The sequence below is a fragment of the Dromaius novaehollandiae genome, chromosome Z, assembly GCF_036370855.1.
Source record: "Dromaius novaehollandiae isolate bDroNov1 chromosome Z, bDroNov1.hap1, whole genome shotgun sequence".
In the NCBI taxonomy this organism is placed as follows: Eukaryota; Metazoa; Chordata; class Aves; order Casuariiformes; family Dromaiidae; genus Dromaius; species Dromaius novaehollandiae.
In genome coordinates, this window is record NC_088132.1 from 70,314,532 (window position 1) to 70,332,442 (window position 17,911).

General features: G+C 52.4%; 1 protein-coding gene across 4 annotated transcripts in view; it reads left to right on the top strand.

The window, feature by feature from the left end:
• The first annotated feature begins 878 nt into the window (after positions 1–878).
• The window catches only part of LOC112983597 (ciliogenesis and planar polarity effector 1-like), a 239,110-nt gene continuing 222,077 nt past the window's right edge, over positions 879–17,911 (top strand). For all 4 annotated transcript variants that reach the window (XM_064502755.1, XM_064502756.1, XM_064502757.1 and 1 more), the window contains exons 1-4: positions 879–923; positions 3,230–3,370; positions 4,196–4,331; positions 4,573–4,692. In XM_064502755.1, coding sequence (XP_064358825.1) covers positions 3,290–3,370; positions 4,196–4,331; positions 4,573–4,692 — 337 coding nt within the window. In that variant the 5' untranslated portion in view covers positions 879–923; positions 3,230–3,289. The remainder of the gene's footprint in view (positions 924–3,229; positions 3,371–4,195; positions 4,332–4,572; positions 4,693–17,911) is intronic.

Below are 17,911 nucleotides of genomic sequence, written 5' to 3' on the forward strand. Positions count from 1 at the left end.
ATTTCACCTAAATCCCTCCGCTTGATAGGGAGTGTTGGCTTTGCCTAGAGCTGCTTAAAGGTGTCCTGCTGTGCACGTTTTTTCTGAATATGAATATATCGTGTATGTTTACATAGCCTACTGTGTACATCTTTTATATAACCTTGTTTTGCTTTCTGCACCCGTCCCGTCATCGCTCCAGACAGCGAAGAGCTGCCGTCAGGCCCAGAGCTGTGCAGCTCGATGGGCTCCGCGGCCCTTTCACCTGCCAGAGTGTAGGACAGCCAAGGGCCCACAGGTAAGTTCAGCCTCAACCCGCTCCAGGCGATTCCTGCTGCGGCCATGCCACCTGCCTGGAGTCAGTTCGCTCAGCACTGTGACTAGCCAGGTGATATTAAATCTCAAAGCAGATCTCTCTCTCTTCTGCTCAGGGGGGTTATTAAACCGTGACGGTTTTCTGTGCCCAGGAGAGCTAACGGTCTCCCACAGCAGTGTCTCTTACTGGCTCTCTCCCCCCATCCCCAGTAATGACGATGATACAAATCCTCCCTCAGGGCAGCCGCAGCACAGCAATCGCCACCCTGCTGCCCCGGAGCCGTTGCCGGTCCGGTGCGTCGTGCCCGCCCGTCCCCCGACCCGGGCCGAGGTGGGCCCTGATCTGGGTCCCAGCGGCCGGTTTTCTCGAAATGCCGGAGATCTCCGCCCCTGCTTTCCGCAGCCGGTAGTTCAGAAGGCAAGTGGCAGGGGGGAGCCGCAAGCGGCAGGAGGCTCGGGGAGAAAAACGGCGCAGCGCTGCCGTGCGGGCGCGGAAGCGCTGCCACCGCGGCGGGCGGGCTGAGGGCTGAGCGGGCGGAGCTGCCCCCCGGCTTTCTCCTCCGCCCCGCGCCTGCGCACTCCGCGCCCCGCCCTCGGCCGTTGACTTGGCGGCAGTTGGGGGCGACGCGGTGAGTGCGGGCCGGGCGGCGCCGGGGCTCGGCGGGGGCTGCGGGGTCGGTGCGCCCGGGTGCTGTGACGGCCCCTCGTTGCCCCAGCTTTGCCGCCCGTGGTGAGGCGGTGCCGGGCAGCGAGGAGGGCACACGCGGTCTCCCTTTGTCTGCGCCCCGAAGGCCGGGGGTCAGCCTGAGAGACCGCCCCCGCCCCGGGCGCTGCAGAGGCGCTGCTGGGGTTGGCGTGGGGGGCGCCCGAGGAGCGGGGGGAGGCCGCTCGCCCTCGCTCTGCCTCGCCTCGAGGGCTGGTGCTTGACAAACTGCTCGAAACGTGAGGCGGCAGCCGTGGCCAGCCCTCCTCGGCTGCGTGGTCTGCCGTGTGGTGTGGTGTCACCCCGGGGCGTGAGGTGGCTCCTCGGGGTGAAATCTTCTCAGTCCATTTTCTGCTCCCTGGCCCATTCTTTCGTTACACAAGTGCTGCCAGCCTCCAGATCTCACCAGACTTTCATCTTCTCCTCCTCTACTTGCCTTGTTTCCTCTGGTGCATGTGCGTTTTTCCCATACCAGCACTGTTTATGCTTTTCATTCCAACGGTTGGATAAAAATATTGCCCTTTTGGTAGCTGGGGGTTAGTATGTGGCTTGCTCACTCCAAGTTCATATATATGAAGTCTAGAAAGATACTGGTGATACCAACTCATTTGTCATGTACCGAGAAGCTTCTTTTAGTAAATTATGCATCAGGAAAGCAGTTCGGGGATCTATGGAAGCTGAACCAATGGAAGGGCTGTCATTTAACACGGTGTGCAGCGTGCTGTTGGGAACTGCGTGTCAGCAGGTGTGAGACCTCCAACACTGCCAACACCCCCACTTTCAGTGCTGTGGAATGCCAGCAGGCATTTCCCGATCCATCCCGTGGTTTCGCGTTCTGACCGACACAGCCACATACCCAAGTGACAAATGTACTTTTGTTTGTTAACTGCTGCTGGAAAGAGTGTGCAACAAAACTAGCATGCTACGTGTTTTTGTTTTCTGGGGATGCTGGCTCAAGAACTTGAGCTCAGAGTCTAAAATCATCGTGGTGTTTAGTTCTGTAAAGATCCCCTTTCACATGCTGAAGCAATGAACTGTAACACTCTTCCTGGAGGGAGAGAAAAAACCTGAGCTGAAACTGCTAGAAGAGTATAATGAGTCATGTTTTTGTAATGCTAATGTTTATATTAATACCCATATAATAAGATGAAAGTGAGATTCCACAGATGAAATAGTCTCTTTATGTGTGAAAGATTGGTTCAGCATATAATCTGAAGAAATTCCCTGATTGAAGCATATCTAGAATGGGTTTGATTTTTGAAAGTACAAATGTTAATGTTATATGTACATAGTATATGAAGCTACATTGTAGAGCTTAATATTCTGTAGTCTGGTTCCTGTAAAAAGTATAACTGAATAGAACTACAGGTCTTCTTTGGATATAAGTGCATGTTTTGTTTTCAGGGGTTTTTTTTTAAGTTTTTTTTATGTTTTTCCATAATATTGTTGCCTGACCTATGGCTTACTCTGTATGCTTTTCTTTCTCTCTTTCATCTTTTCTTGTGGGAAAGTAAAAATGGTTGCTACATCTTTTTCTTTTCTTTTTTTCAGAATTAGGTTAGTTATTTAAGTTCATCAGATACACTGCAAAACTCTTCAGTGAGCTATAGCACCACCAATTTTAAGCGACTTTGGCATATTAGTATGGCAGTTCTGGTATACATGAATTACTTTACATATTCCTGACATCTAGGAATGTTGCTTGATATTTAAATATTTAAGTGGTATTTAAAATTTTAATTAACTATATTTTGTCAATATTTAGTTAATCATATTGATTAAATAGTTTTAGTCAAAGGAAACTGTGCTGTTTGTGAATTAATAAAAATTATTCAAGTGTTAAAATGTTAATTATAAGAGCAGATACCCTGCAATATGCTGCACCCTTTAAAAGTGCTAGTGCCAGTTTTTGCATACACTATGAAGAAAGTAAGACTTTTGGAGCAGAGGCAGTAGGCAGCTGGAGGTTAGAGGTGGGTGCTGAGAGGTTGCTTGAGTAAACTTTCTCTTCTGTTACTGGAACAAGCATGTAATCTGTATGGCTGAACTACAGATATTCTGTGGGCTATGTGAATGTTAATAGCTATCTAAGCTTAGTTTGGAAATACAGACAAATATCCGTTCTCTTTGTGTTTAGCAAAAAGCTGCTGTAGTTAAGAGTGTTTGTCCTAATTCCTCTACTCTACCATCCCTCAAAATAATAAAAACTTTTTTTTTCCTAATTCTTTGTAGGTATATTGAAAAACAAACATTTATTTTTCTTTATTATGGTTACTAAGGAGTTTAATAAGAATGGAGATTAAGCTAGATGTTCTCATCTCTACGTGTATCAAACAAAGCAAGCCGTGGCCTCGCATCTCCTGGATTGGACAGGTGAGATGAGTCAATTTTTATTTAAATCTGCAAAGAATAGATACATTTTAATCCTGTAAAACTTGCTTAGCACTTCTGTTTTTATGGGGGGGTTAGGAAAGCTTCAGGAGATGGTTTCAAACTACTAGATTTAGGAGTTATTGAGATAAATGGCTGATTTTACTATGTTTTTGACTTCAGGACAGAGATTCAAAATTGCTCAGATCCACGATGGAAAGTTTTTTTTGTTTGTGTGTTCTTTACTTTAAATGTGTTCTTTACTTGAGTCTGTTGTTATTTTGAAAGCACTAGTTTAAAGTACGTCTTTGGAAATTGTGAACAAAAATCATTTTCCCATTCTTTGCTGCATCCACTGAAAGGCGTGCTTTCTTATGCACTTTTGATAATGTGAGATTAGATTTTTTTCTTCTCTTTTAACGTATGATTTGAGTTTAAATAGGTAATCATAAAAGGCCTAGTCCTTCCATTGAAATAGATGGCAAAAATATCACTGAATTCAATAGTGCAGGAAGAGATAACTAGAGTCTAATCTTGCATTAGTTGCCAGTTAGTTCAGCCGAGGTACTTCGAAGAACTTTTTAGTAATGATTGTAAGTGTGGCCTGCCAATTTAAAACTTGTGGACCAAATTCTGCATCAGTTTAGGTTTATGCTAGATATGATGATGTACTATAAAGCGATTGTGCAGAAGAATAAAATTAATAACTTTTCTTTTTTCATTATTTTTCCTTCTCAGTCTAATATTTTTTGTCTATACATTATTTTGCAGGCAAATATAGAAAATAGCATTTTAAAAAATGAGATACTCTTCTTTTTCTTTAAACAGGAAAAAGAGGCTATCTTTCTTCTAGATGATAAACATATAAATGAAATTAACCTGACATCGGGGAGGACAAAGAAGAAAATCCCTCGGCTTCAGTCACTGCTAAAAAATGTAGTCATCTTAACAACATCAAGAAATGGTTAAGTATTAATACCTCCTGTGTTACAAAATCACATGAATTTTAATTTGTAATATAAAAAATATAATTTGTAATTTAGCAATTTAGAAGCATACAATATCAAAAGGATTTGCCAGTTCAGTCTCAGCTGTAGAACTGTGACTAAAATGAAGGGAAGTGATTTTAAATCACAAACTTCACAATAATACACTTCTACTTCACAGTAATACAGTTCTAAACATCTCTCCAACGATGAATACAGGTGCTTGGTTGGCAGGAATACTTACAACAGGAGAGCTATTTCTTTGGAATAAAGATCAAGACTTATTGAAAACGGTGCCAGCAGTTGAAGAGTCTAGGAAGGCAGTTGCAGCAGCACAAGGTAGGATTATTTTCACTTTGTTTCTTTGAAAATTGAGTAGAGGCAAAGTGTTTTTTGTCTTGTTGTTAAATGTTATTACATAAGTAAAAGCTATATTTTTATATTGTTTTATATTTGCATAGTTTGTGTACCAGCTAAGCTCTGACAAAAGTCCTTTTTCTCATTTAAATGATACATTTTTCAATTCTCAAAGCACCTGTAAACAATAATTTAAAATTTAAAATAATTTAAAATAAAATAATAATTTTAAATACTGCAAGTTTTTATTTTGTAATACAAGTCAAAGCAGATGTACACTTGACTTAAGCTGTATATTATTCATTTTAAGATTATTCTGTAGGTGTGTTTCAATGACAAATTGTACTTGGAAATAATACTATAAAGGCTTGAACTTGTGAGCTTTGCATAAAATAGTGCCTTGTATTAGATAATTTCACTAATATCATTCTGCAAAGTGAAATATTCTACAAGCAATTCGGTGATTTCAGTGAACATCAGTAGCGGATGTAGGAGCTGAATGTAACAGATAAGTAGAGCTCCATAGCCACGGGTAGGCATCAATGTGGAGGGGTGTGCATAACTATTGATGGCTCTCGCTAGGTGTCGATCTGGACGATGCATTTTAGGTTTTTGGGCCGGGTTTGGAGCCGTGGCCGTGGCCGCTCCTATTCTTGTTAGGCATGCAAGGAGTCTCGCCATCGATAGCTCTCGATGTCGAGGGGTATCGAAGCCTGTGCAATTCCACACCTATCGATAGGCATCGATATCCATCGGCATCGATAATATCGCTGCCGATGGATATCGATGCCTATTGATAGGCGGCGGGAGCAGCCGATCGCGAGAGGCATGCAGAGCTTTTGGTGTGTGGGCCGTGTTGGTCTTGGGAAGCACCGAGGCCCCTCGACATTGACCGTTTTTGGGATGGCGGGCCCTTCCGGAGCATTGATCTGCATAGGCATGGCGCGGGAAGGACACGCAGAGATAGCGAGTCCTGTCTCTCTGCATGACAAGCTGTGGATGTCGACAGCTCCATAGCCAGGGGTAGGCATGGATGTGGAGGGGTGTGCGTAAGTATCGATTGGTGTGGCTAGGTGTCGATCTGGACGGGTATTTTAGGTTTTGGGCCGGGTTTGGGGCTGTGGCCGTGGCCGCTCCTATTCTTGTTAGGCATGCAAGGAGTCTCGCCATCGATAGCTCTCGATGTCGAGGGGCATCGAAGCCTGTGCAATTCCACACCTATCGATAGGCATCGATATCCATCGGCATCGATAATATCGCTGCCGATGGATATCGATGCCTATCGATAGGCGGCGGGAGCAGCCGATCGCGAGAGGCATGCAGAGCTTTTGGTGTGTGGGCCGTGTTGCTCTTGGGAAGCACCGAGACCCCTCGTCATTGACCGTTTTTGGGATCGTGGCCCGTTCCGGAGCATTGATCTCCACAGGCATGGCGCGGGAAGGACACGCAGAGATAGCGAGCCCTGTCTCTCTGCGTGACAAGCTGTGGATGTCGACAGCTCCATAGCCAGGGTTAGGCATGGATGTGGAGGGGCATGTGTAAGTATCGATTGGTGTGGCTAGGTGTCGATCTGGACGGGTATTTTAGGTTTTGGGCCGTGGCCGTGGCCGCTCCTATTCTTGTTAGGCATGCAAGGAGTCTCGCCATCGATAGCTCTCGATGTCGAGGGGCATCGAAGCCTGTGCAATTCCACACCTATCGATAGGCATCGATATCCATCGGCATCGATAATATCGAAGCCGATGGATATCGATGCCTATCGATAGGCGGCGGGAGCAGCCGATCGCGAGAGGCATGCAGAGCTTTTGGTGTGTGGGCCGTGTTGCTCTTGGGAAGCACCGAGACCCCTCGACATTGACCGTTTTTGGGATCGTGGCCGTTTCTGGAGCATTGATCTCCTTAGGCATGGCGCGGGAAGGACACGCAGAGATAGCGAGGCCTGTCTCTCTGCGTGACAAGCTGTGGATGTCGACAGCTGGGTAGCCAGGGGTAGGCATGGATGTGGAGGGGCGTGCGTAAGTATCGATTGGTGTGGCTAGGTGTCGGTCTGGACGGGTTTTTTAGGTTTTGGGCCGTGGCCGTGGCCGCTCCTATTCTTGTTAGGCATGCAAGGAGTCTCGTCATCGATACCTCTCAATCTCGAGGGGCATCGAAGCCTGTCTAATTCCACACCTATCGATAGGCATCGATATCCATCGGCATCGATAATATCGCTGCCGATGGATATCGATGCCTATCGATAGGCGGCGGGAGCAGCCGATCTCGAGAGGCATGCAGAGCTTTTGGTGTGTGGGCCGTTTTGCTCTCGGGAGGCACCGAGACCCCTCGACATTGACCGTTTTTGGGATCGTGGGCCCTTCCGGAGCATTGATCTGCATAGGCATTGCGCGGGAAGGACACGCAGAGATAGCGAGCCCTGTCCTTCTGCGTGACAAGCTGTGGATGTTGACAGCTGGGTAGCCAGGGGTAGGCATGGATGTGGAGGGGCGTGTGTAAGTATCGATTGGTGTGGCTAGGTGTCGATCTGGACGTGCATTTTAAGTTTTGGGCCGGGTTTGGGGCCGTGGCCGTGGTCGCTCCTATTCTTGTTAGGCATGCAAGGAGTCTCGCCATCGATAGCTCTCGATGTCGAGGGGCATCGAAGCCTGTCCAATTCCACACCTATCGATAGGCATCGATATCCATCGGCATCGATAATATCGCTGCCGATGGATATCGATGCCTATCGATAGGCGGCGGGAGCAGCCTATCGCGAGAGGCATGCAGAGCTTTTGGTGTGTGGGCCGTGTTGCTCTTGGGAAGCACCGAGACCCCTCGACATTGACCGTTTTTGGGATCGTGGGCCCTTCCGGAGCATTGATCTCCACAGGCATGGCGCGGGAAGGACACGCAGAGATAGCGAGGCCTGTCTCTCTGCGTGACAAGCTGTGGATGTCGACAGCTGCGTAGCCAGGGGTAGGCATGGATGTGGAGGGGCATGCGTAAGTATCGATTGGTGTGGCTAGGTGTCGATCTGGACGTGCATTTTAGCTTTTGGGCCGGGTTTGGGGCTGTGGCTGTGGCCGCTCCTATTCTTGTTAGGCGTGCAAGGAGTCTCGTCATCGATAGCTCTCGATGTCGAGGGGCATCGAAGCCTGTGCAATTCCACACCTATCGATAGGCATCGATATCCATCGGCATCGATAATATCGCTGCCGATGGATATCGATGCCTATCGATAGGCGGCGGGAGCAGCCGATCGCGAGAGGCATGCAGAGCTTTTGGTGTGTGGGCCGTGTTGGTCTTGGGAAGCAGCGCGGCCTCTTGACATTGACCGTTTTTGGGATCGTGGCCCGTTCCGGAGCATTGATCTCCACAGGCATGGCGCGGGAAGGACACGCAGAGATAGCGAGGCCTGTCTCTCTGCGTGACAAGCTGTGGATGTCGACAGCTGGGTAGCCAGGGTTAGGCATGGATGTGGAGGGGCATGTGTAAGTATCGATTGGTGTGGCTAGGTGTCGATCTGGACGGGTATTTTAGGTTTTTGGCGGTGGCTGTGGCCGCTCCTATTCTTGTTAGGCATGCAAGGAGTCTCGCCATCGATAGCTCTCGATGTCGAGGGGCATCGAAGCCTGTGCAATTCCACACCTATCGATAGGCATCGATATCCATCGGCATCGATAATATCGCTGCCGATGGATATCGATGCCTATCGATAGGCGGCGGGAGCAGCCGATCGCGAGAGGCATGCAGAGCTTTTGGTGTGTGGGCCGTGTTGCTCTTGGGAAGCACCGAGACCCCTCGACATTGACCGTTTTTGGGATCGTGGGCCCTTCCGGAGCATTGATCTCCACAGGCATGGCGCGGGAAGGACACGCAGAGATAGCGAGGCCTGTCTCTCTGCGTGACAAGCTGTGGATGTCGACAGCTCCATAGCCAGGGGTAGGCATGGATGTGGAGGGGCGTGCGTAAGTATCGATTGGTGTGGCTAGGTGTCGATCTGGACGGGTTTTTTAGGTTTTGGGCCATGGCCGTGGCCGCTCCTATTCTTGTTAGGCATGCAAGGAGTCTCGTCATCGATACCTCTCAATCTCGAGGGGCATCGAAGCCTGTCTAATTCCACACCTATCGATAGGCATCGATATCCATCGGCATCGATAATATCGCTGCCGATGGATATCGATGCCTATCGATAGGCGGCGGGAGCAGCCGATCTCGAGAGGCATGCAGAGCTTTTGGTGTGTGGGCCGTGTTGCTCTCGGGAGGCACCGAGACCCCTCGACATTGACCGTTTTTGGGATCGTGGGCCCTTCCGGAGCATTGATCTGCATAGGCATGGCGCGGGAAGGACACGCAGAGATAGCGAGCCCTGTCTCTCTGCGTGACAAGCTGTGGATGTCGACAGCTCCATAGCCAGGGGTAGGCATGGATGTGGAGGGGCGTGCGTAAGTATCGATTGGTGTGGCTAGGTGTCGATCTGGACGTGCATTTTAGCTTTTGGGCCGGGTTTGGGGCTGTGGCTGTGGCCGCTCCTATTCTTGTTAGGCATGCAAGGAGTCTCGTCATCGATAGCTCTCGATCTCGAGGGGCATCGAAGCCTGTCCAATTCCACACCTATCGATAGGCATCGATATCCATCGGCATCGATAATATCGCTGCCGATGGATATCGATGCCTCTCGATAGGCGGCGGGAGCAGCCGATCGCGAGAGGCATGGAGAGCTTTTGGTGTGTGGGCCGTGTTGCTCTTGGGAAGCACCGAGACCCCTCGACATTGACCGTTTTTGGGATCGTGGGCCCTTCCGGAGCATTGATCTCCACAGGCATGGCGCGGGAAGGACACGCAGAGATAGCGAGGCCTGTCTCTCTGCGTGACAAGCTGTGGATGTCGACAGCTGCGTAGCCAGGGGTAGGCATGGATGTGGAGGGGCGTGCGTAAGTATCGATTGGTGTGGCTAGGTGTCGGTCTGGACGGGTTTTTTAGGTTTTGGGCCGTGGCCGTGGCCGCTCCTATTCTTGTTAGGCATGCAAGGAGTCTCGTCATCGATACCTCTCAATCTCGAGGTGCATCGAAGCCTGTCTAATTCCACACCTATTGATAGGCATCGATATCCATCGGCATCGATAATATCGCTGCCGATGGATATCGATGCCTATCGATAGGCGGCGGGAGCAGCCGATCTCGAGAGGCATGCAGAGCTTTTGGTGTGTGGGCCGTGTTGCTCTCGGGAGGCACCGAGACCCCTCGACATTGACCGTTTTTGGGATCGTGGGCCCTTCCGGAGCATTGATCTGCATAGGCATGGCGCGGGAAGGACACGCAGAGATAGCGAGCCCTGTCTCTCTGCGTGACAAGCTGTGGATGTCGACAGCTGCGTAGCCAGGGGTAGGCATGGATGTGGAGGGGCGTGCGTAAGTATCGATTGGTGTGGCTAGGTGTCGATCTGGACGTGCATTTTAGCTTTTGGGCCGGGTTTGGGGCTGTGGCTGTGGCCGCTCCTATTCTTGTTAGGCATGCAAGGAGTCTCGTCATCGATAGCTCTCGATGTCGAGGGGCATCGAAGCCTGTGCAATTCCACACCTATCGATAGGCATCGATATCCATCGGCATCGATAATATCGCTGCCGATGGATATCGATGCCTATCGATAGGCGGCGGGAGCAGCCGATCGCGAGAGGCATGCAGAGCTTTTGGTGTGTGGGCCGTGTTGGTCTTGGGAAGCAGCGCGGCCTCTCGACATTGACCGTTTTTGGGATCGTGGCCCGTTCCGGAGCATTGATCTCCACAGGCATTGCGCGGGAAGGACACGCAGAGATAGCGAGCCCTGTCTCTCTGCGTGACAAGCTGTGGATGTCGACAGCTCCATAGCCAGGGGTAGGCATGGATGTGGAGGGGCATGTGTAAGTATCGATTGGTGTGGCTAGGTGTCGATCTGGACGGGTATTTTAGGTTTTGGGCCGTGGCCGTGGCCGCTCCTATTCTTGTTAGGCATGCAAGGAGTCTCGCCATCGATAGCTCTCGATCTCGAGGGGCATCGAAGCCTGTCCAATTCCACACCTATCGATAGGCATCGATATCCATCGACATCGATAATATCGCTGCCGATGGATATCGATGCCTCTCGATAGGCGGCGGGAGCAGCCGATCTCGAGAGGCATGCAGAGCTTTTGGTGTGTGGGCCCTGTTGCTCCTGGGAAGCACCGAGACCCCTCGACATTGATCGTTTTTGGGATCGTGGGCCCTTCCGGAGCATTGATCTCCACAGGCATGGCGCGGGAAGGACACGCAGAGATAGCGAGGCCTGTCTCTCTGCGTGACAAGCTGTGGATGTCGACAGCTGCGTAGCCAGGGGTAGGCATGGATGTGGAGGGGCGTGCGTAAGTATCGATTGGTGTGGCTAGGTGTCGATCTGGACGTGCATTTTAGCTTTTGGGCCGGGTTTGGGGCTGTGGCTGTGGCCGCTCCTATTCTTGTTAGGCGTGCAAGGAGTCTCGTCATCGATAGCTCTCGATGTCGAGGGGCATCGAAGCCTGTGCAATTCCACACCTATCGATAGGCATCGATATCCATCGGCATCGATAATATCGCTGCCGATGGATATCGATGCCTATCGATAGGCGGCGGGAGCAGCCGATCGCGAGAGGCATGCAGAGCTTTTGGTGTGTGGGCCGTGTTGGTCTTGGGAAGCAGCGCGGCCTCTTGACATTGACCGTTTTTGGGATCGTGGCCCGTTCCGGAGCATTGATCTCCACAGGCATGGCGCGGGAAGGACACGCAGAGATAGCGAGCCCTGTCTCTCTGCGTGACAAGCTGTGGATGTCGACAGCTCCATAGCCAGGGTTAGGCATGGATGTGGAGGGGCATGTGTAAGTATCGATTGGTGTGGCTAGGTGTCGATCTGGACGGGTATTTTAGGTTTTTGGCGGTGGCTGTGGCCGCTCCTATTCTTGTTAGGCATGCAAGGAGTCTCGCCATCGATAGCTCTCGATGTCGAGGGGCATCGAAGCCTGTGCAATTCCACACCTATCGATAGGCATCGATATCCATCGGCATCGATAATATCGCTGCCGATGGATATCGATGCCTATCGATAGGCGGCGGGAGCAGCCGATCGCGAGAGGCATGCAGAGCTTTTGGTGTGTGGGCCGTGTTGCTCTTGGGAAGCACCGAGACCCCTCGACATTGACCGTTTTTGGGATCGTGGGCCCTTCCGGAGCATTGATCTCCACAGGCATGGCGCGGGAAGGACACACAGAGATAGCGAGCCCTGTCTCTCTGCGTGACAAGCTGTGGATGTCGACAGCTGCGTAGCCAGGGGTAGGCATGGATGTGGAGGGGCGTGCGTAAGTATCGATTGGTGTGGCTAGGTGTCGATCTGGACGGGTTTTTTAGGTTTTGGGCCGTGGCCGTGGCCGCTCCTATTCTTGTTAGGCATGCAAGGAGTCTCGTCATCGATACCTCTCAATCTCGAGGGGCATCGAAGCCTGTCTAATTCCACACCTATCGATAGGCATCGATATCCATCGGCATCGATAATATCGCTGCCGATGGATATCGATGCCTCTCGATAGGCGGCGGGAGCAGCCGATCTCGAGAGGCATGCAGAGCTTTTGGTGTGTGGGCCGTGTTGGTCTTGGGAGGCACCGAGACCCCTCGACATTGACCGTTTTTGGGATCGTGGGCCCTTCCGGAGCATAGATCTGCATAGGCATGGCGCGGGAAGGACACGCAGAGATAGCGAGCCCTGTCTCTCTGCGTGACAACTGTGGATGTCGACAGCTGCGTAGCCAGGGGTAGGCATGGATGTGGAGGGGCGTGCGTAAGTATCGATTGGTGTGGCTAGGTGTCGATCTGGACGTGCATTTTAGCTTTTGGGCCGGGTTTGGGGCTGTGGCTGTGGCCGCTCCTATTCTTGTTAGGCGTGCAAGGAGTCTCGTCATCAATAGCTCTCGATCTCGAGGGGCATCGAAGCCTGTGCAATTCCACACCTATCGATAGGCATCGATATCCATCGGCATCGATAATATCGCTGCCGATGGATATCGATGCCTATCGATAGGCGGCGGGAGCAGCCGATCGCGAGAGGCATGCAGAGGTTTTGGTGTGTGGGCCGTGTTGGTCTTGGGAAGCAGCGAGGCCTCTTGACATTGACCGTTTTTGGGATCGTGGCCTGTTCCGGAGCATTGATCTCCACAGGCATGGCGCGGGAAGGACACGCAGAGATAGCGAGCCCTGTCTCTCTGCGTGACAAGCTGTGGATGTCGACAGCTCCATAGCCATGGGTAGGCATGGATGTGGAGGGGCATGTGTAAGTATCGATTGGTGTGGCTAGGTGTCGATCTGGACGGGTATTTTAGGTTTTGGGCCGTGGCCGTGGCCGCTCCTATTCTTGTTAGGCATGCAAGGAGTCTCGCCATCGATAGCTCTCGATCTCGAGGGGCATCGAAGCCTGTCCAATTCCACACCTATCGATAGGCATCGATATCCATCGGCATCGATAATATCGCTGCCGATGGATATCGATGCCTATCGATAGGCGGCGGGAGCAGCCGATCTCGAGAGGCATGCAGAGCTTTTGGTGTGTGGGCCCTGTTGCTCCTGGGAAGCACCAAGGCCTCTCGACATTGACCGTTTTTGGGATCGTGGGCCCTTCCGGAGCAGTGATCTGCATAGGCATGGCGCGGGAAGGACACGCAGAGATAGCGAGCCCTGTCCTTCTGCGTGACAAGCTGTGGATGTTGACAGCTGGGTAGCCAGGGGTAGGCATGGATGTGGAGGGGCGTGCGTAAGTATCGATTGGTGTGGCTAGGTGTCGATCTGGACGTGCATTTTAGCTTTTGGGCCGGGTTTGGGGCCGTGGCCGTGGCCGCTCCTATTCTTGTTAGGCATGCAAGGAGTCTCGCCATCGATAGCTCTCGATGTCGAGGGGCATCGAAGCCTGTGCAATTCCACACCTATCGATAGGCATCGATATCCATCGGCATCGATAATATCGCTGCCGATGGATATCGATGCCTATCGATAGGCGGCGGGAGCAGCCGATCGCGAGAGGCATGCAGAGCTTTTGGTGTGTGGGCCGTGTTGGTCTTGGGAAGCAGCGCGGCCTCTCGACATTGACCGTTTTTGGGATCGTGGCCCGTTCCGGAGCAGTGATCTCCACAGACATCGTGCGGGAAGGACACGCAGAGATAGCGAGCCCTGTCTCTCTGCGTGACAAGCTGTGGATGTCGACAGCTCCATAGCCAGGGTTAGGCATGGATGTGGAGGGGCATGTGTAAGTATCGATTGGTGTGGCTAGGTGTCGATCTGGACGGGTATTTTAGGTTTTGGGCTGTGGCTGTGGCCGCTCCTATTCTTGTTAGGCATGCAAGGAGTCTCGCCATCGATAGCTCTCGATCTCGAGGGGCATCGAAGCCTGTGCAATTCCACACCTATCGATAGGCATCGATATCCATCGGCATCGATAATATCGCTGCCGATGGATATCGATGCCTCTCGATAGGCGGCGGGAGCAGCCGATCGCGAGAGGCATGCAGAGCTTTTGGTGTGTGGGCCGTGTTGCTCTCGGGAGGCACCGAGACCCCTCGACATTGACCGTTTTTGGGATCGTGGGCCCTTCCGGAGCATTGATCTCCACAGGCATGGCGCGGGAAGGACACGCAGAGATAGCGAGCCCTGTCTCTCTGCGTGACAACTGTGGATGTCGACAGCTGCGTAGCCAGGGGTAGGCATGGATGTGGAGGGGCGTGCGTAAGTATCGATTGGTGTGGCTAGGTGTTGATCTGGACGGGCATTTTAGGTTTTGGGCCTGGTTTTGGGCCGTGGCCATGGCCGCTCCTATTCTTGTTAGGCATGCAAGGAGTCTCGTCATCGATACCTCTCGATCTCGAGGGGCATCGAAGCCTGTCTAATTCCACACCTATCGATAGGCATCGATATCCATCGGCATCGATAATATCGCTGCCGATGGATATCGATGCCTATCGATAGGCGGCGAGAGCAGCCGATCTCGAGAGGCATGCAGAGCTTTTGGTGTGTGGGCCGTGTTGCTCTCGGGAGGCACCGAGACCCCTCGACATTGACTGTTTTTGGGATCGTGGGCCCTTCCGGAGCATTGATCTGCATAGGCATCGTGCGGGAAGGACACGCAGAGATAGCGAGCCCTGTCTCTCTGCGTGACAAGCTGTGGATGTCGACAGCTGCGTAGCCAGGGGTAGGCATGGATGTGGAGGGGTGTGCGTAAGTATCGATTGGTGTGGCTAGGTGTCGATCTGGACATGCATTTTAGCTTTTGGGCCGGGTTTGGGGCTGTGGCTGTGGCCGCTTCTATTCTTGTTAGGCGTGCAAGGAGTCTCGTCATCGATAGCTCTCGATGTCGAGGGGCATCGAAGCCTGTCCAATTCCACACCTATCGATAGGCATCGATATCCATCGGCATCGATAATATCGCTGCCGATGGATATCGATGCCTATCGATAGGCGGCGGGAGCAGCTGATCGCGAGAGGCATGCAGAGCTTTTGGTGTGTGGGCCGTGTTGGTCTTGGGAAGCAGCGCGGCCTCTTGACATTGACCGTTTTTGGGATCGTGGGCCCTTCCGGAGCATTGATCTCCACAGGCATGGCGCGGGAAGGACACGCAGAGATAGCGAGGCCTGTCTCTCTGCGTGACAAGCTGTGGATGTCGACAGCTGCGTAGCCAGGGGTAGGCATGGATGTGGAGGGGCGTGCGTAAGTATCGATTGGTGTGGCTAGGTGTCGGTCTGGACGGGCTTTTTAGGTTTTGGGCCGTGGCCGTGGCCGCTCCTATTCTTGTTAGGCATGCAAGGAGTCTCGTCATCGATACCTCTCAATCTCGAGGTGCATCGAAGCCTGTCTAATTCCACACCTATCGATAGGCATCGATATCCATCGGCATCGATAATATCGCTGCCGATGGATATCGATGCCTATCAATAGGCGGCGGGAGCAGCCGATCTCGAGAGGCATGCAGAGCTTTTGGTGTGTGGGCCGTTTTGCTCTCGGGAGGCACCGAGACCCCTCGACATTGACCGTTTTTGGGATCGTGGGCCCTTCCGGAGCATTGATCTGCATAGGCATTGCGCGGGAAGGACACGCAGAGATAGCGAGCCCTGTCTCTCTGCGTGACAAGCTGTGGATGTCGACAGCTGCGTAGCCAGGGGTAGGCATGGATGTGGAGGGGCGTGCGTAAGTATCGATTGGTGTGGCTAGGTGTCGATCTGGACGTGCATTTTAGCTTTTGGGCCGGGTTTGGGGCTGTGGCTGTGGCCGCTTCTATTCTTGTTAGGCGTGCAAGGAGTCTCGTCATCGATAGCTCTCGATGTCGAGGGGCATCGAAGCCTGTGCAATTCCACACCTATCGATAGGCATCGATATCCATCGGCATCGATAATATTGCTGCCGATGGATATTGATGCCTCTCGATAGGCGGCGGGAGCAGCCGATCGCGAGAGGCGTGCAGAGCTTTTGGTGTGTGGGCCGTGTTGGTCTTGGGAAGCAGCACGGCCTCTTGACATTGACCGTTTTTGGGATCGTGGCCCGTTCCGGAGCATTGATCTCCACAGGCATGGCGCGGGAAGGACACGCAGAGATAGCGAGCCCTGTCTCTCTGCGTGACAAGCTGTGGATGTCGACAGCTGCGTAGCCAGGGGTAGGCATGGATGCGGAGGGGCGTGTGTAAGTATCGATTGGTGTGGCTAGGTGTCGGTCTGGACGGATTTTTTAGGTTTTGGGCCGTGGCCGTGGCCGCTCCTATTCTTGTTAGGCATGCAAGGAGTCTCGCCATCGATAGCTCTCGATCTCGAGGGGCATCGAAGCCTGTCTAATTCCACACCTATCGATAGGCATCGATATCCATCGGCATCGATAATATCGCTGCCGATGGATATCGATGCCTATCGATAGGCGGCGGGAGCAGCCGATCGCGAGAGGCATGCAGAGCTTTTGGTGTGTGGGCCGTGTTGCTCTTGGGAAGCACCGAGACCCCTCGACATTGACCGTTTTTGGGTTCGTGGGCCCTTCCGGAGCATTGATCTGCATAGGCATTGCGCGGGAAGGACACGCAGAGATAGCGAGCCCTGTCTCTCTGCGTGACAAGCTGTGGATGTCGACAGCTGCGTAGCCATGGGTAGGCATGGATGTGGAGGGGTGTGCGTAAGTATCGATTGGTGTCGCTAGGTGTCGATCTGGATGGGTATTTTAGGTTTTGGGCCGTGGCCGTGGCCGTGGCCGTGGCCACTCCTATTCTTGTTAGGCATGCAAGGAGTCTCGTCATCGATAGCTCTCGATGTCGAGGGGCATCGAAGCCTGTGCAATTCCACACCTATCGATAGGCATCGATATCCATCGGTATCGATAATATCGCTGCCGATGGATATCAATGCCTATCGATAGGCGGCGGGAGCAGCCGATCGCGAGAGGCATGCAGAGCTTTTGGTGTGCGGGCCGTGTTGCTCTTGGGAAGCAGCGAGGCCTCTTGACGTTGACCGTTTTTGGGATCGTGGGCCCTTCCGGAGCATTGATCTGCATAGGCATGGCGCGGGAAGGACACGCAGAGATAGCGAGCCCTGTCTCTCTGCGTGACAACTGTGGATGTCGACAGCTGCGTAGCCAGGGGTAGGCATGGATGTGGAGGGGTGTGCGTAAGTATCGATTGGTGTGGCTAGGTGTCGATCTGGACGGGCATTTTAGGTTTTGGGCCGGGTTTTGGGCCGTGGCCATGGCCACTCCTATTCTTGTTAGGCATGCAAGGAGTCTCGTCATCGATACCTCTCGATCTCGAGGGGCATCGAAGCCTGTCTAATTCCACACCTATCGATAGGCATCGATATCCATCGGCATCGATAATATCGCTGCCGATGGATATCGATGCCTATCGATAGGCGGCGGGAGCAACCGATCTCGAGAGGCATGCAGAGCTTTTGGTGTGTGGGCCGTGTTGCTCTCGGGAGGCACCGAGACCCCTCGACATTGACTGTTTTTGGGATCGTGGGCCCTTCCGGAGCATTGATCTGCATAGGCATTGCGCGGGAAGGACACGCAGAGATAGTGAGCCCTGTCTCTCTGCGTGACAAGCTGTGGATGTCGACAGCTGCGTAGCCAGGGGTAGGCATGGATGTGGAGGGGCGTGCGTAAGTATCGATTGGTGTGGCTAGGTGTCGATCTGGACGTGCATTTTAGCTTTTGGGCCGGGTTTGGGGCTGTG